Source organism: Bos mutus, chromosome 3, assembly GCF_027580195.1.
Source record: "Bos mutus isolate GX-2022 chromosome 3, NWIPB_WYAK_1.1, whole genome shotgun sequence".
In the NCBI taxonomy this organism is placed as follows: Eukaryota; Metazoa; Chordata; class Mammalia; order Artiodactyla; family Bovidae; genus Bos; species Bos mutus.
In genome coordinates this window covers 30,704,043-30,730,909 of record NC_091619.1, presented here as the reverse complement: position 1 = coordinate 30,730,909, position 26,867 = coordinate 30,704,043, and the positions used below count along the sequence as shown (strand labels likewise).

The window sequence follows — 26,867 nt, the reverse complement described above, 5'->3', positions numbered from 1 at the left end:
CATGCTGCAGCTACTGCCGCGTGCACACTAGAGCCAGTAAGCCACAGCTCCTCAGTGCACATGCTACAGCTCCTGAAGCCTGTGCGCCTAGTGCCTGTGCTCCGAAATAGAGGACACTGCAATGAGAAGCCCATGCAGCACAACTAGAGAGTAGCCCCTACTCTCCACAACTAGAGAAAGCCTGTGCACAGCAATGAAGACCCAGCACAACGAAAAATAATAATGAAAATCTTAAAAAACAAATACGTTTAAAAAAAAAAGATTAACCACTTAGTCCAGTGCTGCCATGTAAACTTGGTTACAAAATCACAGTTACTCTTTTCCAGGTTTGTAACTCGAGCTTGGGGGAGGTATACACGATAATCTTTTTAGCAGCCTCAGTGTTTTAAAATATGAGACTCCAAAAAAAAAAAAACAAACAAAAACAGAAGATCTTTACCTTTAATAACTGAGTCTAAATAGGTCTCTGGGCTTCTCAGGTAGCTCAGTGGTAAAGAATCTGCCTGTCAATGCAGGAGATGTCGGTTTGATCCCTGTGTTAGGAAGATCCCCTGAAGAAGGAATTGGCAACCCACTCCAGTATTCTTACCTGAAAATTCCCATGGACAGAGGAGCCTGGCAAGCTATAGTCCATTGGGTTGCAAGAGTTGGACATGACTGAGCACCCACACACAAATAGATCTCTCTCAGGGAGATATCTCTTTGTAGTGCAGAATATACTGAATGTTTTTTGCAGCTCTGAGTAGTATACTTTGCAGCTCTGAGCATTTAGTACAGTTAACTTGAAAACCAATATCTGAGAAAATATCTTGTGGTTATAAAATTGTTTTCATGGCCTAGGCATAGAAAAATAGGAAAAAATGATGCAAAAAACTCTTTCACTTTCTTACAGAGAACGTACCAAATAGAAGCTCTCTTTTTTAATGCATCACATTTAAATTCAGTTTTAGTGGTTTAGTTTCTGTCTGACAAAAGAGAAATTGTTTCTTGAAAATGTGACCATAATAAGTATTTGAAAAGTAATATAAGCACTCTGTCTAATAAGTAGATCATTATTTCCATAGTGTTGCTTCATGAAACAGTGAAAAAAATAAGTCACATGCTCAAATACATTTGGGAAATGGCAGCATGTTGTATCCTCCTTGAACATGCACAATATGCATTAGCAACCTTAAGGCCTGGAAGCAGTCCTGCAGTGGAAAAATCGGTTTAACATTGTTTAATCCAGTGTTTTCCAACTGAGTTTAACATGGAAATTTTCTTTTTGAACATCTTCAAAAATACAACTTAGGAAAAACCTTATTAGCTATTCATTAATTGATTCTTAGAGTCTAAATGTTAGGAGGAATCTTACACAAGTTACCTAATCTAATCTCGCATGGCATTTCTGTATTACCCCTGTGAAGTAGTTACCCAGCATCTGCTTGAGTATCCCTGCAAAACAGGGAATTTAATTCTCTCATAATTCTGATTGTTTTGAAAAGTTTTTCACTATGTAGCACCTGGATCTTCTCTCCCATAGCTTCCAACTTCTCTGGAGAATGAAGATAACATATCTGCAAGTAAAAATATACTCGCCAAACATAATATTAATATGTCTTGTTACTGTTTTTTAAATTTTATTTCACAGGCACCCCTGTGGGCGTATATTGCTTGTGCATGCGGCCTTTTCATTTACCAGTCTTTGGATGCTATTGATGGAAAACAGGCAAGAAGAACTAATAGTAGTTCTCCTTTGGGAGAACTTTTTGATCATGGGTGTGATTCACTATCGACAGGTATTATTGATTTTTTAATGTGAATGATTAACAATGTTAAAAGGAATATGAAAACAATGATAAGATAAATAACAGGCTTGTGATATTATAGTAGTTATCAGAAGTTATTTTATATTAAGTTTTAATATTGTCAAAAAATATAAAGCTGGTTAATGTTCATTATTTGATGATATCAGGAAATTTAGAAATTAATTTCTACCTAAGTTATTTTTAACCCTAAATATTATTGTTTTGGCACCTGTTGTTTTTAAATTCTTAGGGCATAATTGTTATCATGAAAAAAATCTCATAAATTATAGATGAGAGTTCAGTAATGGGAGACTAAGAAATTCATAGTCTTTGTATTTTTGTTTTTGCCTTTTTCAAGTTTTTATTAAGATATAGTTCACTTACTATAAAATTCATCCTTTTAAAGTGTACAATTTAGTGACTTTTAGGGTAGTCACAAAATTATGCAACCGTTGCCATTATCTAATTCCAAAGTGAAAAGTGAAAGTCGCTCAGTCGTGTCTGAGTCTTTGCGACCCCATGGACTATACAGTCCATGGAATTCTCCAGGTCAGAATACTGGAGTGGGTAGCTGTTCCTTCTCAAGGGGATCTTCCCAACCCAGAGGTCAAACCCAGGTCTCCCAGGCGGATTCTTTACCAGCTGAGCCACCAGGAGAGCCCAAGAATACTGGAGCGGGTAGCCTGTCCCTTCTCTAGGTAATCTTCCTGACCCAGGAATTGAACTGGGGTCACCTTCATTTCAGGTGGATTCTTTACCAGCTGAGCTACCAGAGAAGCCCTCTAATTCCAAAACATTTTGTCAGATGTCAATTTTTTCCTTTCCACTCCAAAAGGGAATCATTTGCTAGTAGTCACTCTGCATTCCCTACTTCCCCTAGGTCCTGGTAACCACTAACTTACTATCTCTATGAATTTGCCTGTTTTAGACATCTCATATGAACACTTAGTAAATTTAGCCATTATTTCAACTCTAAAGATATTTCTGAATTCTGATTCTACTCCAGGTTATATTAGCTATTAATTTTGTACTGGTAGATAAATGTTGATCAGTTTTATAAGATAGTCTTTAATTTAAATGGATATTATACAGACATTTGGAATTTGATTGTAGACTTAGACTGTAACTGTGATAGTGGGCTTCAATGAAAAGACTAAAAAAAAGTACACTAAGGTGCTAGCAAAAGATGAATTACTATAATTAGATTGTATGTGGTATGTCTTTATTTGTACCATTTAAAGAATAATAATTTAGTACTTCTTTAGAGGGAAAAAAGAGATTTAGAAATTAAATGACAGTTTCTAACTAGTCTTCCTTTCAAGAACTCTATTCCCCCTGACTCCCCACCTTGCCACATACTCCTCCCAACACATTTATTTTTTTATTTAGTTCTTCAGTTGGTTTCTTGTCATTTGGCACAGTGTTTAAAATATTTTTAAAGAGGCAAACAAAAACCCTTGATGGTTTTACTTTGTGAACTCAGATTCACAAATGTAAGCGTATGTTAAAATCATTGTTTGGTTGTATCCTGGTAGCAGCTTGCTTAGCAGAGGGGAAGGAACAGATAAGTTCATGTAACTCTTAAGAAAAAGCTTCTACTGAAGATGCTAGTTGGGCATCTTGAAAAACTATTATAATTTAATTTGGTAACAGCAGTATGATAGTTGTTCTGTTTTTTTTTTTTTCTAAGTGGTAGTCATTTTTGCATTGTAGTTTGAGTTCAAAACTTTTATGGGCAGTCCTTTTTTTGTTTGTTTTTAATGTATATTACCCATAGTGAAATCTGCTAAATAAAAAAGATTGCTATCTAAAGCCAGTGAATTATCTAGGCCTTTGTCTTTCTTTCTTTTTTGACTTTCTGCCTTGTAATTTTTCACTGCTCACTAGTACTCTATCATTGAGTTGATGGAATACAGACATACCTCAGATGTATTGTGGATTCAGTTTCAGACCACTGCAATAAAGTGAATATTGCAATAAAGTGAGACACACAAGTTTTTTTGATTTCCTAGTGTATGTAAAACTTATTTTTACACTACGCTTTAGTCTGTTAACTGTGCAATAACATCATTTCTGAAAAATGTACATTATTTAATTAAAAAATACTTTATTGATTTAAAAAAATGCTATCATCTGAGCCTTCAGCAAGTTGTAATCTTTTTTGCAGTAGTAACATAAAAGATCACTGATTAGAAATCATGACAAATGTAATAATGGAAAAAAATTGGAAGTATTTTAACGATGACCAAAATGTAACACAGAGATACTAAGTGAGCTAAAACTGTTGAAAAGAAAGTGGCACTGATAGACATGCAATGCAAGGCTGCCACAAACCTTTAATTGAAAAAAAAAAATGCAATATCTGGAAGCACAGTATTTATAAAGTGTAATAAAACGAGATATGCATGTATTCCAAAAAAATGCTAAAGTATTTTAGTTGCTTTCAAGAAGTTTGTTTTCACCTAGTGGTATAGTGAAATAACAGATTGAAGTTACAGGGTAAATGTTAATATAAAAGACTATAGCCTGCTTTCCTGTTTCGTAAATGACTGAAAAAAGATTAAACATTCATAGCATGTTTTCTTTTTGCTTCATCTAAAATCATTACGGAGATCAGTCCTGGGTGTTCTTTGGAAGGACTGATGCCAGAGCTGAAACTCCAGTACTTTGGCCACCTCATGCGAAGAGTTGACGCATTGGAAAAGAATCTGATGCTGGGAGGGATTGGGGGCAGGAGGAGAAGGAGATGACAGAGGATGAGATGGCTGGATGGCATCACCAACTCAATGGACATGAGTTTGCGTGAACTCCGGGAGTTGGTGATGGACAGGGAGGCCTGGTGTGCTACAATTCATGGGGTCGCAAAGAGTTGGACACAACTGAGCAACTGAACTGAACTGAACTGAAAATCATTACCAGCTTAGTTAATGTTTGTTAATCAGATTGTTTAGTTTTCATTGTAATCTTTCTTTTTCAGTTTTTGTGGTTCTTGGAACTTGTATTGCAGTACAACTGGGGACAAACCCTGACTGGATGTTTTTTTGTTGTTTTGCTGGGACATTCATGTTCTATTGTGCACACTGGCAAACATACGTTTCTGGAACATTACGATTTGGAATGTAAGTAACACTTAATGGTGTGTGCTTTTTCTCTCTCAGATATGAAGAATGTTGCTTATAGATGTTTAAGTATTAGAAATCAATCAAATCACTAATAAATAAAAGAAACTTTCATTATTTTATCATGTGTCCTTCTGTCACACTGTTTAAAAGGAAGTATTAGAAACTCCCAACCAATATTTTTAAAGTGAAATAATAGCCCCTTCACTCATATCCAACTGTATTTCCCTCAAATTCATTTTTCTTTTTTCCCTCTGTTATTCATCTTAATACTGTGTTTTATTTTGACGTATGAAGTTGTATTTGCAGGAAAGAAAAGATAGTTTATAAGAGCAACTCTTTAAATATCATAGCTTAATTAGATTTTACTCTCTTCACATTGTTTTTATTGATGAGTCTATAAATATCTAAGCTCTTGATATTTTAGTGGATATGAGCACACCATATAGATTATTACTGCCAGCAAAATGCTTAAGAATTTAAAAAATGAAATAGGAACTTTCTTTAAACTCCCAAATGAATAGTTCCTACTTGATGATTAGTGCTTTTCTGTAAATATTGTGTGTGTGTGTGTAAATATTAATGAGTAAGCCAGTCTTGGAAAGGTTAAGGATGGAATTCACCAACTGGTGTTTAAGTATTACGGATCTGATTTACACTACTGTAGTTAGTCTTTTATCTTTTTCCTGGTGTAGGTTAAATGAAAAAGAACGTGAGAAAAGACTCTGAAAACTTCATGGAATATCATAATAAAAATCTCTGATGTGAAGTGATAGGAGACCATCTTAACCAAGTCTTTCATTAAGACAAATCATTAATGGATTTTAAAATTTTAGGTCACTGATAAACTTAGTTTTCTAGTCCTTGAAAAAGCCAGAATGCATAGAAATTTAGCTGTCCCTACAAGTTCTCTTCAGGTGATTTTTGCTAACCTTATTTAAATAGGATTTAAGATGTTCTTATGACAGTAAATGAATAATTAATAATAATTTGAATGTTAACTAAAAGACATGTCTTGGAATGACTTAAAAATAGAGGGATTTAGAGAATGTGTGTAAAGCACAGCTTAAGTGACAATAGTGGCCATGAGTTTCTAATTGAAAACTGTATTCTGTGCATTCATCAACAGTTTATAAAATGATCTATGCTCAGAAAATATAGAAGATATTAGATACTTTAAAAAAAAGCAGTAATCAAAAATATTATGTACAGATTTTTTTCAATATTTTCATAGTTTCATTGTAATCTCAGTAATGTTTTCATAGTCTTTATCTGCATTAGGTAAAAACCACAAAATATAAAGGACTAATAAGATCACTTGATTTGCCCTAATTCAGTTTTAATTGTTAGTGATGTTATTGTTTTCAAAAATAGCAGAATTTGTAGTACTTGGGTTTCACATAGTTTATGTTTCATTGGTTATTATGTTAGGGTTAACTTTCAAACCCTTATTTTGAAAGCTTATTTATTATTTAGTCCTAATTTATTTTCTTTCCCTTTCAAGTAAAGCAGCACCAGTCTTACGGTGTGGGAAGTGAAGAAAGGAAAGAAAATGAACCATGGAGCAGGGGAAGAGTTAAATAGACAGTATTTTTAGGAATGATTTGCTGTGACTGCTTTCTTTTTGCCAGTCTTGAAATTTCCCATGTGGTATATTCCTTTGATGAAATACATACTTGGAGAATTGCAGGCAGTTCTATATTGTTAAATCATAAGATGCCTGTAAGGGTGTGGTAGGAGATAAGGCTAGAGAAGAACCGGAAAATCACGGGCCTTCTGTGTTCTGCCAAGAAATGAGGGCTTTTCATCCTCAATCAGTGGAGAACCTTTGCAGGAAATAAGATCAGTCTGGCAACAGTTTGGAGGGTGAATTGGAGAGGGCTGTGACAGAAGTTAGATCCTTTAGGAGGCATTAACGTAATTAAATATGAGGAATGATGAAATCTGAACTAGCACAGTCACAGTACTATTGTAGAGAAAGGGGCAACTTCTCTGACCGTCCAGTGGTTGGTACTTTGCCTTCCAATTCAGGGAGTGTGGGTTCAGTCCTGGTTAGGGAGCTAACATACAACATGCCTTGTGTCCAAAGAACCAAAACATGAAACAGAAGCAGTATCATAACAAATTCAATAAAGACTTTAAAAATGGTCCACATCAAAAAATCTTAAAAAAAAAAAAAAAGACAAGAAAGGGATATGTTGGAGAGAAACTTAACAGGTACAAACTGTAGGCCATAGTCTGTACATGAATATGGAGAATGAATGAGAGAGCAGAGGTTGGAATGAGTCCCATTTCCCCTTCTAGGGTGGCTGAATGAAAGATGGGAAAAGGAACCTATTTGGAGGAATAGTTTTCTCTAGAACATGTATGTGAGGGAGAGGAACCTATTTGAAGAAATAGTTTTCTCTAGAACATGTATGTGAGGGATTTTAGACATCCAAACAGAATGAGAATAGCATAAAATGTAGAGAGCAAGCCTAGAAAGAAGCCTGTGAAAATTATTGAACAGCCAGAGTAGGAGGAGGCATACCAGAAAGAAAAGCCAGAAGAGGGATGAATTTCAAAAGAGAACGATGCTAAATGCTGCCAAGACTCAAAATGAGGCCATACTGTAGGGAATAGAAGTGAATGGAATTATGAGCTGTATCTTTGCTCTGATCACTGAAATCTGATTTGCTAAAAGCTGCCTTGCACAGAGTATCAATACCTTTCACATCTAGACAGACCTCTGTCTTGACAGTGCTTCTGGACTAAGCAAGTAGAGATCTGATGGAGATAAGTACTGCTAATTGGAACCCTTCTTAACCCAGTTTATACCTTTCAAACTTTTCCTAGCCCTGGATATGAAAAACTGAGGGAGGGATATGGCCTTAGATTAGAACTTCATAGAAGCATAGGTTAGGAGGAAAAGAAAAATTATGAGTTGAAGCTCATGGATAAACATTTGCAAAATAGTCTTTTAATTGTTCATGCATTATATTAAATGAAAGAGTTCATATTTCTTAAGGCCTAAGCCTTCTATATCTAGATACTTTTAAATATATAACTTGTATGTATAGAATCATTTTTATAAATTAAATGCTTAGAAACCCTAAACAATCTTTAATAAAACTATATTTATATAAAATGAAGGCCTTAAAAAATCTTACACATTGTAAAAGGTAAAACCATTAAATTACTATTTCAGGGAAAAAAAATACTCAAGTTATCTTTTCAGAAGAGAACAAAAGAAAAAAATTGTAATAGATTGAACTCATGCCAGTGTCTTTCTTCAGGTGTTATCTCTATATTATCTGCATATCAGCTTTGGTAAGGCCCATGACTTTAGTGAGCCTCATTTCCCAACTTGTAGGAGTTTTGATATCTAAGGTTCCTTCTTTGAATCTATTACTTTTAAAGATATTATTTCAGCTTATGGCATTTTTCAGTTCATACATCTAGGGTTTCACATTTACATTAATCAAAAACCTGGCCACCAACATTTATTCCTATGCAAATAAATAACTTATGACTTTTTCCTTGTCTGTAGTTAATTGAAAAAAATTACTAGGCTATGTATTTACTGATAGTCTGACAAATCAAGTTCATCTTCTTATCCAAATAACCTCTAAAGAATAAGTACTCAGAGACCTCCTACCTCCAAGTAATTAAAAATTGTTGTCTGTTAATACATAATCTACTTTCTGTGGATTAAGAATTAGGAAATTTCCTATATATAAAATAGATAAACAAAAAGATCCTACTATATAGCACAGGGAACTATATTCAATACCCTGTAATAAACCATAATAGAAAAGAATATTAAAAGAATATGTGTATTATATATATATAACATATTTTATATATATATAATGTTAAATCTTGTATAACTGAATCACTTTTGCTATACAGTAGAAACTAACATGACATTGTCAATCAACTATACTTCAATAAAAAATAAAAGAAGAAGGAAATTTCCTATTGAATGCCTGTATAGGATCTACCTGTCTTTAAATGTTTAAGATTTATCACATGAATTATTTAGTACCAGAGATTTTCCTTTTAGTTTCTAGTTCCTGTTTTTTTCCCCCCTCAGTAATAATTAATTCAGTTGGACTTGCCCATTTAAGTTTTATGAAATTATTATAGGTAATACTTCCTTGGTGGCTCAGACGGTAAAGCGTCTGCCTACAATGCGGGAGACCTGGGTTCAGTCCCTGGCTTGGGAAGAACTCCTGGAGAAGGAAATGGCAACCCACTCCAGTATTCTTGCCTGGAAAATCCCATGGACGGAGGAGCCTGTTAGGCTACAGTCTATGAGGTCACAAAGAGTCGGACACGACTGAGCGACTTCACTTTCATACTAAAATAACTATTTATATTAATGTAAAACCTAGACTGTGGTTTGGACTCTCAGATCATCAGGTAAAATCATAGACTTCTTTCTTATTGTCATTCCTAAGTTCTTAATTTTTATTGTGTAGTTTTTATTGAAGTGTCTTCTATACTGCCTCTCTTTTTCTGTCACCATGTGTTCCAAAACTTCTTTAGTGATTGCATTGGATGTTTTAATGATTTTTATGACTAATAAAGTAATCCCATACAGTAGAGAGATATAATGCTTATGAGGAATTAAGAGAGAGGAAGAAGAAGAAGATTCTAGACTAGAGATTATCCGGAAGCAGGATAGATAGATGGCCAATTTGATTTTTGCTCTGACCGTATCAAAAGAAGTCACACTTTCACTTTCCTACCTGCCCTTTCTACATCCATGTGATAAATTTTACTGAGCTTGCAAAGGCAGGAGCAGGATGAGGTACGGAGAAGTAAAGGGGTGTCAGATGATTAGTGGTTTTGCAGACACATAGATGACTGTCCATTGGGGTTCCTGGGAAGTATTTTTATCCACCGGGAAGTCTGGGTAGGTTCTGGCACTGAAGGGACCTATGTCACAGACAGCGTGATTATTTTTGGCAAGCAGTATTCAACATTCCTAGGTAACTGAGCACTGACTGTGTGTTTTTAGTTCCATTGTTTCCAACTGCCTATTTGTAAGTCATTTGTTCAGTGTATTAGTTTTGATTTTTAAACTTCTATACTATTTTGATTTGGGTAAGAATACCTGTATGCATAAGGATAATAATAGTGCTGTATAAATTGTATCATTGAATCTTTAGATGTCTTTATAAGGAGAATGCTGCCTTGTAAATCTGTTTTTGCTCCCTTGTTTTCGTAGCACTCTTTAGCAAAAGTTCTGAGTAAAGTTACTTTGAAATGTTTGTTTCCTTATGCATAGATTGGATGTTACAGAGTCCCAGATCATAATTATAATATGCCAGCTTCTCACAGGAACCCTGGGACCTTGGTTCTGGAACTTCACGGTAACTGCTAGAATATACATGCTGTCCAATGAACAGTGGCGTGAACTCAATAAAGACGGCACCTTTGTCATGCACAGAGTAATTAAAAAACAAAAATTCAAAAGTCTTCCTGGTGGTATTTCACAGACAAACAGGTCATTAGAAAACAAATAATTTTAATATATAATAGGGCAATAAAAATCCACCCTATTAAAATTTTTTGAAATTAATATTTCTGGTGATTTGATGCTAAAAACAGTTCTTTCCCATTTACCTGATGGACCTTATATTATTTTTGCTCTATGTAATATTTTTGAAACAAATACCTTTCCACCATTAAACAGAACTTTTGGTATTTATATTTTGAAAAAAATAAGCCAAGCAGAGTTTTCCTTAGATAGGTAATTTGAGAAGCTTCTTTATAATTATATAGGAAAGATTCTGTTTATTCTCTTAATATTCTTTAAGATACCTGGTACTAGTTCTTCTGCTTCTATTAAATGATCTTGGTTTAAAAAAATAATACTAGAAGCTGTTGTCCCTTCTATTTGTTTTGCTTACTGTTTTCCTCTCTTAGTTGTGCTTTAAAAACTAAGTATTCTTAGCTTTTCATGTTACTATTGGTCGTTCTTTGAATATCTTCTTTTTTCTATTTTGTTTTGGTAAATATTATTTCCTTAATGCTAACAGATTAAGTAATAGTCTTTTTCCCCCTTCATATTAGAATTATAATTTTGGCCTTATGACTTTTAAAAGTTAAAAAAAAAAACTTACTAGGAAGTGGTTTCCCAGTGAAATTTTCCAGAATCCTTTACACTTTAGTCTGAAAGGTTTTATTTACAAGGAAAACAGTTTTCCAAAAAAACTTTTACAGTTTAAATGATATTGGAAAAAAAATAATATTGGGGAGCTGTTCATATTATAGATCATTCTAGCAATACACGGCTGTTGCTGCTGCTGCTGCTGCTAAGTTGCTTCAGTCATGTCCAACTCTGTGCGACCCCATAGATGGCAGCCCACCAGGCTCCCCCGTCCCTAGGATTCTCCAGGCAAGAATACTGGAGTGGGTTGCCATTTCCTCCTCCAATGCATCAAAGTGAAAAGTGAAAGTGAAGTTGCTCAGCCGTGTCCGACTCGTAGACACCCCATGGACTGCAGCCCACCATGCTCCTCCATAATACAAAGCTAGAAGACTGCATTACATTTTGTGCATTGAGTCCCCATATCCAAAAATGTTTCAGTAATATGATAGAAATAGTGAGTCTCTGATAGCAGAGTGCTTTCTGAAAAGCATCTTGCAGCATTGTAAATCCATTTATTCAGTGGTGGTAGTGCTGGCTGTGGGGACAAATTAATAGTGAGGGATATCCTACACCATTTTTTCAAATTAACTTGGAATATGGAATATATTAAGAAGTACTATAGGCATGTTTTAGAAGCAAAACTGAAGTCATTTTCAGTTGAATTACAACATATTGGCATAGTTATTTGTGAGATTCCATCCTGGAGTAGAATAATGTGCATAGTTCAGGATGTGTCATTCTTTAGCACTCCTTTACCTTTAGCCTGTGTCTAGTACTTTCTCCAAAGACCTGAAGCTTTATACTCACTGCAGTTGTCTAGATTTATAATTTTTGATAGCTCATTTATTAATATTAAACTTACCAAAGGTTTTTCCACTAGTGTTCTTAATTAAATTAATAGTCAAGATATTGACTCTTTTACCTTCACCTTATCTGTCTATAACAAAGTACCTTCTGTTTATAGAGTGCTTCCTATTAAAATGTTTTTTTTAATGCATTTTAATTTTACCATCATGAAAAATGTTTTGGAAATACATTTTTTTTTCTCCAGATATATTGTCTTTACTTTTATCAATTGCTAACTTGCATAGATTTTCCTTTGCTTTTAATGTGTGTTGCTTTAACTGATTTGATCATAGAAATGAAATTGTCAGATGTACTTTCTTTTTTCTTTACAAAGTTCAGAGGACGTTCTAAGCTTCAGAAAGAGTTGTTCTTTCTAATTTATTTCCGACTTATTTCAGTTTATTAGTATCTAAACCTGTGTTAGCTGTTGCCTGTTGTATTCTGCCATTTTAGGGAAAATTGTGTTAGAATGTGAGAAGTGTCATGCTAAAACATACAGACATCTTAATGATAGCAAGTTAAAAGCGTATGTCAAATGTTTGTCCCAGGTGGTTAGTAGACTGAAAATTAGAAGAGTTTCAGCACTGTGGAGGAACAACATTAATTTCTTTCAAGACTCTTCCACTTATCATTCCATAACCTTGGAAAAGTCACTTACCATATCTGACCAGATTTCCTCATCTATAAATGATGGTAGTAATTCCTACTTCCTAGGATAGTTGTGAAGGTTAAAAAACTAAAGAACATGTTGTGTGCGGACTACAGTGCTTATCATATATACTAAGTGTTCATTATAAGACCTGTGTTAATAACTCCCACTAATTTCCAGGTTTCTTCCAAAATTGATATTGCTATTTTGAGAGGAAGAATATGTCTATGACCTGTTTATTTAACTCTGAGATTATTACTAAATGAGATGAGAGTCCTCTCTTCTAATTTTTCTATTTCCAAAGGTGATAAGGATAGGCTGCCCCTTAAATTTGAGACCTAAACTTTCATTCCTCTTAGAGGACTTGTTCTGTTCTAGCCTTTGCCTGTTTTTCTCTTATTCAAAGTCACTGGATTGTTTTGTTTTAGTTTTCTCAGATATATAACACTTGACTTTAAAATACTCTTAGTTGTCTCTTGGCTATATGTTTAATGTTATTAACATTAAGTTTGTCATGCCCAGTTTGCCCATTATCAAGGGTAGAATTGGAAGGCAGTATGTTGAATTTTTAGGTCAGTCTTCAGTCTACCAATACCAATACAGCCACTAAGTCGAACCTGACTCTTTGCAACCGCATGGACTGCAGCACACTAGGCTTCCCTGTCCTTCACCATCTCCCAAAGTTTCCTCAAACTTATGTCCATTGTTGATGATGCCATCCAATTCTGCTTATGTATAAATTCTCTAGAACATCAGATTCATTTACAAATAATTGCAAGTCTGTAATTAATAACAATCTAATCCCTAACTAGGACTCCAGCCCCCTTCAGTGACTTCTAAGAATACTTCTTTTAAAATAACAACTGACAAGTCAGATTGTACAAATCAGAATTTCTATGACATTGTGAATTTAACCCTAGTGCACATTCTCTGTTAACCAAGCTAGTAGCCAACCCAGTTAAAATCATATTTATTATATGTAGTTTAACAGAAAAATTAACTTCCAAATTAACTGCAAGTACATCTTTGTAATACGCTTGTTATATGTAGAAAAAAACTAGATTAAATTGTCTTATTTCTGATATTAAAAATTCTAGGAAATGATTAACATGCTTATCAATGTTCACAGAATGTCAGTTAAATCCCTTCACATCCCTCAGTTAATGCTGAGTCTTGTTGGAATTCAAACCAAATGCATAAAATGAAACATTCAGAATAGAAATTTCCTTTACAATTAGGTAACTTAATTGATTCAGAGTTGTTGTATCCCTTAATCACTTTTAAAAGCTGTACTTCTCATGTAATAATTGTCCTGATCAGGGACTTTCTAAGCTGCCTTTCTCTGGTGAGGAAGGCTCCCTAAGATCATCACTCCAACTAGAAATTTTCTATTTCCTGTTGAGAAGTTTAAATTACTCATATTTATTTAGGACACCCTCATATCTTTACCTCTTAATCAGTAGATCACTAGGATGCTGTAAGGAGTGATAGACCAAGGGATTTGCTATGAGTCTCTAAGATTATTTTGACTCAGGACTGCCACACTTGCAGCCTCCCAGTCAGAAAAATGAGAGAGCTGTCTCCACAACTAGTTTGCTTTTTTCTATCTTTCTTCTGTGACAACCACCAGGATATTGTTTGTTGTTGGCTTGTTGTAGTAATTTTTTGTGTTCTGACCAGAGCACTCATAGATTTATCCACAGCATTTGGGGAGTTTTCTTTTGTTCTTTGACAAAACCTATTCTAAAATAAAGTAGAAGTAAGAAATTATTAACCAATACCAGTCAAGATATTTAAATACTTTCATGGTTATAGAAAATTGTATTTATTATCATCTAGTCCCCCCCTCTCTGAAACTCTTAGGCTGTGGGACTCTAATCCTACAGATAATGAGATTGGTTTTCCCAGGTCTTTTAAAAAAATCACTGTGGTGTTTTAGGTGGTTTTCTACCCCATAGCCCTTGTACTCTGAAGGGTTTATTTTTTGCTGTAGTTGTGGAGATTGATTTTTTTTTTTTTTTTGCTTTTGTTTTAGAGAAGTAGTTCCAGCACTTGGAAATATTATCACCCGTGTTGTCATTTTGAAGAAAAAATAATAAGCAAGTGGCTATAGAAATGCCAAATTCCTGCCTTTATATAGAATTTTCCCTCTAGATAATTATGTCTTTTCTGTATAGCCAAAAAAACATAAGATGAGCCCCCTCCTAATATGTGTCACAGTAAATTCAGCCCATACTGAGAGACTTCTTAGTGGAGGATGAAAAAATGGACTGTCAGGTAACCAATTCTCTTCTAAACAGAATTATTAATCCTTGTTCACTGTTAATTGTTTCTGCCCCGTGTCCCTCTTAGCTTGCTTTTTCTGTCTCTGGGGATAGCCTCACACTGCACTCTTTTTCATTAACAATCAGTGATTAGACTGATAATCATTAGAATGATTAGAGCCACACATCCAGGAGTGGTAATGGGCAGTTCTCATGATTGAGAGTAGGAGGGAGTACAGAGTATTCCGCTAAATCATATAATCACATGGGAAAAAAATATTCTTAACTAATTACCAACTGGTAAGTAAGTTTTCCTTGACTCTCCTTCCTAACATTAAGACATTGTTGATCTAAATTCAGTGATATTATCTGAATGGTTTACAAAATTCTGTCTTCCAAAGTTTCCAAACAGGCTATAAAATCCATTAAAATTTCCCTAGGAATCCAAATTTGGGGCTTTGTAAAGATCATTCATGTTTCCTAATCTCTTACATTCATCCAAGGTACATAGATTAATTGCATGAGGTTCCCTCCATTTTTATTTTGTAATTCTATACTTCTGGCCCTTCCCCTCCCAGAAGGTTACTTCATATATCCAGCAAAATGTTGTAAGATGTCTACCCTCCTCCACCCAAGACAAAGTCGATCATCTTTGACACCTGCTTAGTCTCCTGAGTCTGCTACTGAGTGTAATTCCCCTTATTGGCAACATCACTCACCAGGTCAGCTCTACAGATTCTTTTTAGCCTAATTCAGTCCATTTTTCTTTCCAATAAATGTGTGTATCAAGATAACTACATCACTGTGTTTGCAGCTTAATTCGCTTCTGTTTAAAAAACATTCTTGAGCAATCAAAGATCAGTTTCTTCAGTTGTGAGAGACTGGCTTCAGTCTAGTTGCTTATTATGAGCATAAAACTCACATTTCTTAAGCTCACATTATAGATTGTCTGCTTGAAGTATCAATTTTAGAAATGGGGACTCTGTTTTGCTCTAGAATTTGAACCCCCTTGCTGTTGTTGCTGTCCACTTTCTTAGACTGATTTTATTTTATTTTTTTAGTTTATCTTAAAAGATAAATTATTCACTTTGTTTAAAAACTAACATTATAAAAAAGTTATGCAGTGAATAGTTTCTTCTCATCCGCATTTCCCAGCTGTCCAGTTCTCACGCTGCCCTCTCCAGTAGGTACCCACTGTTCTTAGTTTGTAATGTATCCTTCCAGAAATTTGTTATGTAATTATTGGCAAAAGTTAAAATGGAATATTATTTTTCTTCTTTTTTTACACAAAAAGTAGCATATACCATTTTCTGCAACTTTTTTTTTTCACCTAATATAACTGATATTTTTCCATATCACCAGATAGAGCTGTCCCACTCTTTTTTTAAAAAACTACCTAATAGTCCATTGTATGGAAATGCAATACCATACTTTCTATAACTATTCCCTCATTGAGGGATATTTTTAAAGCTTTGCTACCATAAATAATGCTGTAATAAATAACCTTGTACAGACATTTTGTGTGAGCATACCGTAGGGTAAATCATCAAAACTGAAAGGCATTTGGACCCAATAACCTGAGAAGGACAGTCTCAAGATTATATAAAGTGCTAGTTTATAGAGGGAAAGGAACACCAGTTTATGCTCTACTTCTCAGTCTTTTTGCCCATATTCTTTTTTCAGACTCTCAGGCTTCTAATTTCTACTGCCCTGTTTTTGTACCAGGTTTGTCTCTTCTTGACTGTAAAGATCATTTTCAACAACCTCAAAGCTAATTCTTGACTGCTTTCAGTATCTTCTTTCCGGATGTCTTAGAGTAATTGACCTAATAAGCATAAGAATTTGAAAATTGGGTGAATTTTTTTTTCCACACCCATACCATGGAAGGCATTAAATGAATATAAAGGGCAGTAAGTTTTGCATCTGTGATTTATGTTACTTTAGTAAAAGCTCACCATTTCTTCCATTTGATACTGCAAAGCACTTATTTCAAGATCTCATATACCAGTGCAGTGTAGTCCTCTGCTTGACATTCAAAATTTAATACACACACTTATTTTTTTCTTTTTCTTTTTTTTTGGTGAGAAAGGTTAAGCTATAGTTTCAACCCAACTTCAGAAATTTTCTTTAGAAAGGAGGGGTTTTTATTGCTCTGTGAAATTGATTAAATTAAGTGAAAATGCCCTGGATTTTATTTGATTTTGCTCATAACAAATTTTTGACATCTCCTTTTCCCCTTTCCTCAATATTTGAGATTTTTTTTCTATTGTGCATGATAGAGGAATGCTGCTAAGCTTGCAAGTAATTAACTTGAAATTGTTTTGAGTAATTCTGCTTTTTTGGCTTTTTGTACCTAATCAGAATTGATGTGACTGAAGTGCAAATCTTCATAATAATCATGCATTTGCTGGCAGTGATTGGAGGACCACCTTTTTGGCAATCTATGGTAACTCTTCACATTGTGTATCCCACGTAATGCATGTTGTCTTTTGCTTGTGTTTTTCTAATCCAGTATAATCCAGTTAAAAGGTGATATGTTAAATTATTTTGTTCTCTCTGGAGACAAAAAGTCACAGCAACGTTAGGACACAAACTTCTCTTTAGGGCATAGTGAATTTTACTATTTGGAGTTATGTGGTTCAGTAGGTCCATTTCAAGAGTATTTTTAAAGGCTTTAGAATTATTATTTGTTATCCCATTGTATAAGTGAGGGAATAGCAGGTAGTGTATCAAGTTAACCAATGATAAGACTAAATCAGATCTTTTATTCTCTTGCTGAACTACATGAGTCTACTAGTTTCTCCATTATATGCTTAAAGCTGAATAATAAATTTTGGTAGTAAATTAATTCTGACCACAGAACAGAATAAATGCTTATTGAAATCACTGCTATTGGATTGTTTCAACAAGCTGAGACCCTGATTTTCAACCTGACCTGAAATATAGTCATCCCCAAGAAACACAAGTTCTTTCCCACAAACTTCTGGAGAAAGAATATAATATATATAATACAGGGGGGTCAAGAACACAAGCTAAGGAACCAGACTGCCTGAGTTTTGTACTGGCTTCACTGCCTACTGAGTGAACTTGATCTGTTATTCAACTCTCTGTGGCTTAGTTTTCTCCTCTTATAAAATGAGGACAATAATAGTACCTGTCTGATAAGGTTATTTTGTGTATTAAATGAGTATGTGTAAAGCACTCAGGAACAGTCCATCAAATGATAAGCCCTCAAGAGAAGTTGTGGCTGCTCTTACAATTGGAATTTTTCCTACTCCTAAACAAACACAGTTCTTAAAAGTCAGATTAATATTTAAGTATAAGGGAAATTTACTGAGCAAAATTTTCCCTTTACCTAACTCATTTAATGATGGTGAATTTGATACTCAAGGAAGTATAATTAACATGTTTCCTTAAGTATTTATTACCAGAAATGCGTCATGCCTTTTGTTGACGGGATAGCCTTGTGAGGAGGGAAATGAAGGAATAAAAATAATCGTTAGTCAACCAGGAAAATTCTGAAACTGTTCATACATAGTATCATTCAAAGTCACATCTTTTTTACACATTAGTCTCAAATGCCAGTACTGTCTCTAGTGAAATCCAAGATCTATAGATATATAAACATGTCCTATATTTATGTATCTCTCTGTAGATCTTGGATTTCACTATAATGTTATTTCTTTTGCTGTCTTGTAGGCTAAATAGTTAAACAGTTGTAAGTAGCTATAAAAATATTAAATAGGTAATAGTTTTAAACAGTTTGGCTGTAGAAGGAAAGAAAAAGTAGTCTTCTCCTGAAACTATTTTATAAAGCCTAAAGCTTGCCTCTCACTTAATTTTTTTTATCTCTTGATGATGATATTTTTTTCATAGGCTTTGTGTTTTATACCAAAATATCTCCCCCTCCAAAATTACTTTGCATCTCTTATACACATATAAATTACTTGTAGTGTTTCAACATATCAATAGCAAAAAATAGAATATCTGGCTTAATTGTCTAGAAACAAGTCAACATCAGGTATATATACCTAATTATCCGTATCAGCATGGAAGTACGGAAAGCATTGTTGTCAATGTAGTTGTGTATTCACGCAGGCTATACACATATCCTTAATTTTTAGGTGATACCTGGCAGTAAATTTGCTTCAAGTAAACATGTTCCCTTTATTAGGATTTATACACAGAATCTGTTACATGTGCATAACAGAAATTATTTTTCTTTAAAAGGATCAAATGTTTTGTCCTATCTTTATTGACAAGATATATACATTCTTTTTTATTACATGTTTAAAGAAGTAATCTGAGGAACTCTCAGACCCAAGACTGAATTGGAGGTCCCAGATCCAGCAATTCAATTCCAGAATTAGTGAGGTTAGATTGCAATAAGGAAACAGATTCCCAGACCCATGTCTTATTATTAGTATCATTGGTTCTACTGTTACCATCATTAAACTAAAAGGAAAGGACTTGCCCTCTCTGGTGATATTCAGAGGCTTAGAGAAATATTTGTGTTCTTTGAGCAGTTTTCAGTACAGATTCCCATAATTGACTTCAACCACTCTATTTCTTTTTTCTTTATACATGACCCCATGAGCTCATGGCTGAAAAAGGTGTTTTGAAATGCATTGTCTTAGTTCAGGAAAGACTATACTTCCAGTGCTCTTACTTGTGTGCCAAAATGGAGAGGAGATATTTATTTAGGGCCCAGGAATGAATTTTTTGTCTCTTTTGAGCCTGAGGACATAAAATGGAAATTGCCTTCCAAATCCTCATTTAAAGACTTTTATTGATATTTAAGAAAGCAGCTTTATGGTGAAAACAAATAAAAATAGTGCAAATGTCTTCTTAAAGCTGATTTTAGAAGATCAGCTGTTTTGCAAAGGTAAGTGATTTCCATCTACTGCTTGTTAATCACCTACTTTTTGTTTTTTTTTTTCCTTCAAAGAGATTTTGTTTGTTTGTTTTGCCAGAGGTTGTAGTTAGTTTTTGTTTGTTTAGGTTGGTTAGGATTTGTGTGTGTGTGGTTTGTGTTTCTTTCCCCCCCATGTTTTAAGAAAAGAAATTATTCTCATGCACAAAAGTTACTACATAGTTTATACATTGCAAGAAACAAGACATTTTTTGTGTGTATTGCTTCTCCAAAAGACTATATCCTTTTGGGTTGTCTTGGAGCTATCTTCTATCATATATATCAGTCTTGAAAAAAGGAATATTACTTTGGAAAGGATCCACATAAAATCCCCTGCTGGTTACTTTCACTGACAGTCGATTCTTTAAGTAGCAGTTGATGTGTGTTAAATAAATGTGTGTTAAAACAGGAGACACCTTCTAGAATCCAGTTTAAGCAAATTGTGGGTGTTATTACAGGTGAGGGGCTTTATAGGAGAAGAGCTTCCCAGGTGGCACAGTTGGTAAAGAATCCACCTACCAATGCAGGAGACACAAGAGATAGAGGTTCGATCCCTGGGTCAGGAAGATTTCCCCCAGAGGAGGAAATGGCAACACACTTCAGTATTCTTGCCTGGAAAATTGCCATGGACAGAGGAGTCTGGCAGTCCACAGTCCACAGGGTCACAAAGAGTCGGACGTGACTGAGCGTACACACAAACATTACAGGTGCAGTTTCAGAATTCTTACTGTTAAACTGCAAGACATCAGGAATGCCTTTATACTTAAGTAAATCAGACATTCAGTTCAGTCGCTCAGTCATGTCCGACTCTTTGCAGCCCCACGGACTGCAGCGTACCAATCCATCACCAACTCCTGGAGTTTATACTCAAACTCATCTCCATTGAGTCTGTGATGCCACCCAACCATCTCATCCTCTGTAGTCCCCTTCTCCTCCTGCTTTCAATCTTTCCCAGCATGAGGCTCTTTTCAAATGAGTCAGCTTTTTGCATCAGGTGGCCAAAGTATTAGAGTTTCAGCTTCAACATCAGTCCCTCCAATGAACACTCAGGACCAATCTCCTTTAGGATGGACTTGTTGGATCTCTTTGCAGTCCAATGGGCTTTCAAGAGTCTTCTCCAACACCACATCAAAAGCATCAATTCTTTGGCACTCAGCTTTCTTTATAGTCCAACTCTCACAGCCATACATGACTACTGGAAAAACCATAGCTTTGACTAGATGGACCTTTATTGGCAAAGTAATGTCTCTGCTTTTTAAAATGCTGTCTAGGTTGGTCATAACTTACAAACAGACATATCCATATTCTTTGTAAGAAAGTATCTAATCTCAAAATTATACTTTCTGCTGAAATTTACAAAGCCTATAAGAGTATTTTATTAGTAACTGATATTTTGCTTTAATCCGAGCAATTCAACCAAAACCTGTGTCTGTTACAATCTGTAAACCTGAGAGTTTAAGATTTTTTTCATCTCTGGAAAATGAATTACATTAGATTGATATTATTTGGTTGTATAATTTATGGCATGAGTCCAAAGGATTTTGGGCTTCCCTGGTGGCTCAGTGGTAAAGAATTTGCCTACCAAGCAGGAATCAGGGGTTAGATCCCTGGGTCGGGAAGACCCTTTGGAGAAGGAAATGGCAACCCACTCCACTATTCTTGCCTGGAGAATCCCATGGGCAGAGCAGCCTGGTGGGCCATAGTCCGTGCAGTTGCAGAGTCAGACACAACTTAACAACAACCAGACTAAGCAACAACTTGAGGATTTCACCCTAGCTATAGAGCAGACACTGTGACCCAAGTGAGTTTGTATTCTTTCCAGCCTCAAAGACTGAGGACACTCTGAGTAGGCCTGAGATGAAGGTGTTTTTAATACAGCTTTCTGTCAGTGTCTACAACGTGGATGCACTTTGATCACCTTGAATACATTCCAGGAAGATGAGGACAGAAGGAGAAAGGTTGAGAAAGACAGAACGTGTCCACCCGCCTTGATCTTGAGTGAGGTGAAAGTGACAACTCTTGTAGTGCTTTTGATAGGTGCTTCAGTTGGGCTGATCTTTAAGGAATCACGTGGTAGGACTTGGGGTTCCTTTGACTTCAGGTTTTCCTTCGCGTTGCCTCAGGTTTTCTTATAGCTAACTTCCTTTTTCCTTCTTAATGAGGGGGCAAGATGTGTCTGCATAGTATCTCAAAAAAGTTCTACATGGAGAGTAAGAGAAAGGGAGGACATCTTAATCTATTTGACAAGTTTATATTGAGCACCTACAATATGCAGGGTTCTAGAGAATATAAAAATCAATTTAAGCATAAACCTACATTCAGGAGTGAATGTTTTGGTGCATATAGCTATCATATATGACAGAAGTGAAGAGGGCCCTAAGAATGTTTATGATTCTTTGCCCCTAAGTCTGTAGCTTGGTTTGTGGTCCAAGCTTTGCCTGGCTTTTCTAATGTTGCTGTTTGTTCTTTCAAAGAGCAAAAATTTCCATGATCCTAAACCATTTTCACCAAATTTTAAATACAGTTGTGATGCTATTCAGTTCAATTGTGGAACAAATTACTGCTACACTCTCATTTAGTTGTGGCACTAAGTCACTGGCACTCATTTAGTACCCTGGCCCTAATAAAGGCATGCCCTGTAATGGATTAATGGTTTGCTTCCTTTGAAATCTGAAAGAGTATAGTATTTCCTCCTTAGCCAGGCAGGTCCTTTGTCTGGAGGGAAAGGGGAACTAGCCAGAGTATTGAATTTCAGCCAGGTGCATCAAATTTAGATTGTGATATCTTTAGTTTTCTGAATGAGAGCAAAAAAAAAAAAGAAGAAATCTCTTGGAGTTCAGAGCACCCTGTGGTGTTGATTTTCTCCTTTATTGAAAACAAACTTTGAATTTGAACTGTAAGGGTTTGGAGATCAATTAGAGAAAGAAGGGGACAATTTAAGGTGCTCCATAAAGTTCTGGGCTTAATTTTTTAAGTTGACGTATTTCATTTTAGAAAATTACACACTGCCACAGTACAACTTGAAATTTGAATAGTTGATTTTCCCCTGTCTTTTAGACTACAGTTTTGCAGGAGGTCCTAGAGTTGCCTAAATAAACTGAGTTCGTGAGAGTTTTAAAGAAACAGAGTATCTAAATGTTTAATTTTGTATCTGTCAATCTTCATGTGGTTTTAAACACAAAAAGAATGGGCAATGTCACATTTCTTTATTTGATTTTTAAAATACAGGCAGATGGCAGCCCTGAAAAGTATAAACAGCCCTGATTAAAATGTCTTCATTGTAAGAACTCATTAAACCTATTAAACCGTTGTTTTGGAATGATTCCTGTTGGAAAACCATTGCTTTTGGAATCTTACTCCTAGAGCCATTGTGTTTCTCTTAATAGAACGTATCATTTTACTATTGCTTTCTTTTCCTTCCATACTGGACAAAATTGAGACTTCAAAAAAGCGAAAAAGAGAAGTGTAAAAAGGAAATTTTAAATGATTTTTAAGATTTAGTACAAGTGTGTTTTGTTTTAAATGAGGTTATTGTGTTTGCAAGGTTAGATACATGATCTCAATCTACCCAGCACTGCCCACCCCCCACACCCCCCGCCCTTACTTTAGGTAAATTGATTCATATTTTCAGTACAATACAAAAATTTATTACTTACTTCTGGAAAGTAAACTTGTATGTTAAAATTTTGGATACACAATTATAGAGCTGTACCTGCTTGGGTGTGTGTCATATATTTTTCCTCCTGTCCCTGAGTTTTCTGTCCTCCAGTGAGAACCTCTTGACATCAATATGGGAGCTGTTTTTACTTTTATGTGAATCTACAATTTGAGATTGTCAGAAGCTTCTTGAATATGAATGCTTTCTTAGTTGCTCTCTGCTTTTGCTAGCATCTTATATCCCAACAGTTTGAACTTTTTGGAACTTTTGTCTTCCATTCTCAAGTTTGGAGATTTTTTTTTAATTCTTGTTGCACATACTTCTAGTCCTTTATACTCTATGCTTTTCTCATAACAATTAATAACTAGTTACAGATTTATCAGTAGAGTTCAAAAAATGCACAAAGAAAAAGGCAAAGCACACTTCCTGTATAAAAAGGCTGGAAGATAACCTGATTCAGTGTTGCCAGACTTCTGGGATGTATTAGGTGAACTTAGCTATGACACAGACTAGTAAAGTTGAATCAGTTTTTAAGTTGTATCAGAAGTAAGATTAATTTTTATTAATTTGTTATTAACAAATCTCTCATTTGTTGAGACTTGTTATGTTGTTTATAATGGAAAGGCTAGGGAAAGTTCCATCAGTTTGAGTATTTACAAAGTATAGAAGGAATGGAGAATATATCAGAATATGAATCAAATATATGTTTTGTTATTTTAATCTGTATATGTGTGTGTGTGTGTGTGTGTATATTAATTGCTCTCTCTCTCTCTACCTGTTGAAGATTCCAGTGCTGAATATTCAAATGAAACTTTTTCCTGCGCTTTGTACTGTAGCAGGGACCATATTTTCCTGTACAAATTACTTCCGTGTAATCTTCACAGGTGGTGTTGGAAAAAATGGATCAACGATAGCAGTAAGTATTTCTTAAGTTTTCCGGTGATTGTCTGTGCTCAAAGTTACTTTTGTAATCTCTATACTTGGACTTAGTTTTGTAATTGCTTTGTTTTTCATTTGAGTTGTTATTTGAATTAATTAAAAATCACTTTTTAATTGAGAATTTGCACTTAGCGTTAAAGAAAAAAGTAGCGTCTGAAACTTGTTTTATTTACACATGTAAAGATTTATATGTTCATATTTGCATATTTTTGTGCATGCACATATACTCACACACACACAAGAGTGCAATCTGCTTTGTAAAATATGTCTAGCCTCTTTACATAAAATCAGTTTGTGCCTAACCAGTCCACACTGCTACTTTTCCCTAGCACTTCTGGTATTCAGTTATAAAATTGCTGGCTTTCAGACACCATGAGGTTCTTAGAAGTTTGCGTTGCTGTGTCTTACATCAAGCAGATCCATACAGTATCTGATCGGTATAGAATACCACTAATTCCTCACTTCTCTTTACTCTAAACAGGGAACAAGTGTCCTTTCTCCTTTCCTCCATATTGGATCAGTAATTACATTAGCTGCAATGATCTATAAGAAGTCAGCAGTTCAGCTTTTCGAAAAGCATCCCTGTCTTTATATATTGACATTTGGTTTTGTATCTGCCAAAATCACCAATAAGCTTGTGGTAAGCACCAGTTTTGTTTTTAACTTTCTTCTTATTTTGGTTTTATAGCCAGAGTGTTTATTTCACAGTTTGTTAAGCAATTCTAGAGTTTGCTCTCCTCCCGTGAAAATCTCTTGACATCAACATAGGAGCTGTTTTCAGTCTTACATGAAGTTACAATTTGAGATTAACAGAAGCTCCTAAAACCTCTGCAGCTCTTCTATCCACAGGTTAATTTGATTATTTAGTTTGTCTCTATTCTTCATTCTCATTCTGTACACTTAAGGCTCCTTGTGAAGAGCTTTTAGGGGGGATTTAGTTGTCATGGTACATACCTTCACTGTATAGCTCTCAAACCCACTCTGTGCTGTCATCTTAGTTTTGAACATTGAGTAGATACTGCTAAAGGATTCTTGCAACATGATATTTGATCACAATACTGATTACTGTGTAGCTCACAATTGCTGTAAAATGAAAATGGCTGCCTACATCACTGATTCTCTTTTATTCATAGGTGGCACACATGACTAAAAGTGAGATGCATTTACATGACACAGCATTCATAGGCCCAGCACTTTTGTTTCTGGACCAGTATTTTAACAGCTTTATTGATGAATATATTGTACTTTGGATAGCCCTGGTAAGTTTTGTACCGTGTTCTATTTCATGATTTGGAGGCTGCTTGTTTTCTTGTTTCAGTGGGCCAGTCCTGAGAAATAGATCATATAATGATTTAGGGACTTCCCTAGTTATCCAGTGGTTAAAACTCCACCTTCCAAAATGAGGACCTTGGGTTCTATTCCTGATCAGGGAACTAAGATCCCTTATGACATGGGGTGTGGCCAAAAATTTTTTTTTAATTGTAATGATTTAGAATACCAGAAAACATGGGACTTCATGAGAGTTCCTTGTGACTTTGTCTTTAGTCATTCTTTTGTATTCTTATTAGTGCTGCCTACATCCTGGCTCATAAATTCCGTATTTCAGTAGTTGGCAGACTATACTGTGTGGGCCAGTGGCCAGGTTTTGTAAATAAAGTTTTCTTGAAACATAGTTATGGCCTGTCATTTATGTCTTGTCTGTGGTTGCTTTTATGCTTCAGAGGCAGAGTTGAACAGTGTGACAAAGTATGGTCCACAAAACATAAAATATTCACTGAGTTTGTTGCTCCTTGGTATAAAGGAGATCTGTGGGGAAATTGAGTTACTAAATTGTATGGAATTGAAGATGAATTTCAGGAGAAGAGAAAGTCAGAAGCCTCTCCAGCTTTAGGGATGGCCTGAGCAGGTGCTGAGAATCTAATAATCTCTCTCTTTTTTTTTGTATTTTCCAGGTCTTCTCTTTCTTTGATTTGATTCGCTACTGTGTCAGTGTTTGCAATCAGATTGCGTCTCACCTGCATATACATGTCTTCAGAATCAAGGTCTCCACAGCTCATTCTAATCATCATTAATGATGTAACGATGTTACATAGGAAGCTCATGTTTTCTGCGGGAAAGAATCTGAACATATTGAGGCGAATGGGGAGGTTAAAAACAAGAATAATTTATAATAATCAATGTTGTATAACTTTTATTCTTTGTTATTGATAACACTTCTTAACTATCCCTGTGTGAGAATGGGAATTTCAAGTTCCATCCTGTAAATGTACGTGTTGTCATGCAGGGTTGGCCCAAGAAAGCATGCAAGAAAAAATACCATGTGTTTGTAATTATCCTGGATTCAGAGCAAAATCGTCATGGGGAACAGATCCCCAGTGGTGGAGATTTCTAATGTAGAATATTTGCAGGCCAAAATTCATTGCTTTATAATTTTAACAAATCATCATCTTTTTAGTGACATCCTTGTTTAGTATCTTCTCAAGCTTTCTTTACTAAGGAGCTCAGCTTGTGGCACAGATATATCCTACTAGCTTATGAGGTGGAACTTGAT

The 26,867-nt window shown here is 35.1% G+C and overlaps 1 protein-coding gene across 2 annotated transcripts in view; it reads left to right on the top strand.

Annotated features, from left to right (window-relative positions):
* CEPT1 (choline/ethanolamine phosphotransferase 1) overlaps nucleotides 1-26,757 on the top strand; it is a 36,193-nt gene extending 9,436 nt beyond the window's left edge. Inside the window, exons 3-9 of one of the 2 annotated variants that reach the window (XM_070367514.1) lie at nucleotides 1,631-1,778; nucleotides 4,765-4,906; nucleotides 10,182-10,266; nucleotides 24,162-24,293; nucleotides 24,798-24,956; nucleotides 25,450-25,575; nucleotides 26,269-26,757. In XM_070367514.1, coding sequence (XP_070223615.1) covers nucleotides 1,631-1,778; nucleotides 4,765-4,906; nucleotides 10,182-10,266; nucleotides 24,162-24,293; nucleotides 24,798-24,956; nucleotides 25,450-25,575; nucleotides 26,269-26,388 — 912 coding nt within the window. In that variant the 3' untranslated portion in view covers nucleotides 26,389-26,757. Of the gene's footprint in view, nucleotides 1-1,630; nucleotides 1,779-4,764; nucleotides 4,907-10,181; nucleotides 10,267-17,168; nucleotides 17,254-24,161; nucleotides 24,294-24,797; nucleotides 24,957-25,449; nucleotides 25,576-26,268 lie in introns of both variants that reach the window. The other variant, XM_005908561.3, reaches the window with a different exon arrangement.
* The last annotated feature ends 110 nt before the right edge of the window (nucleotides 26,758-26,867 follow it).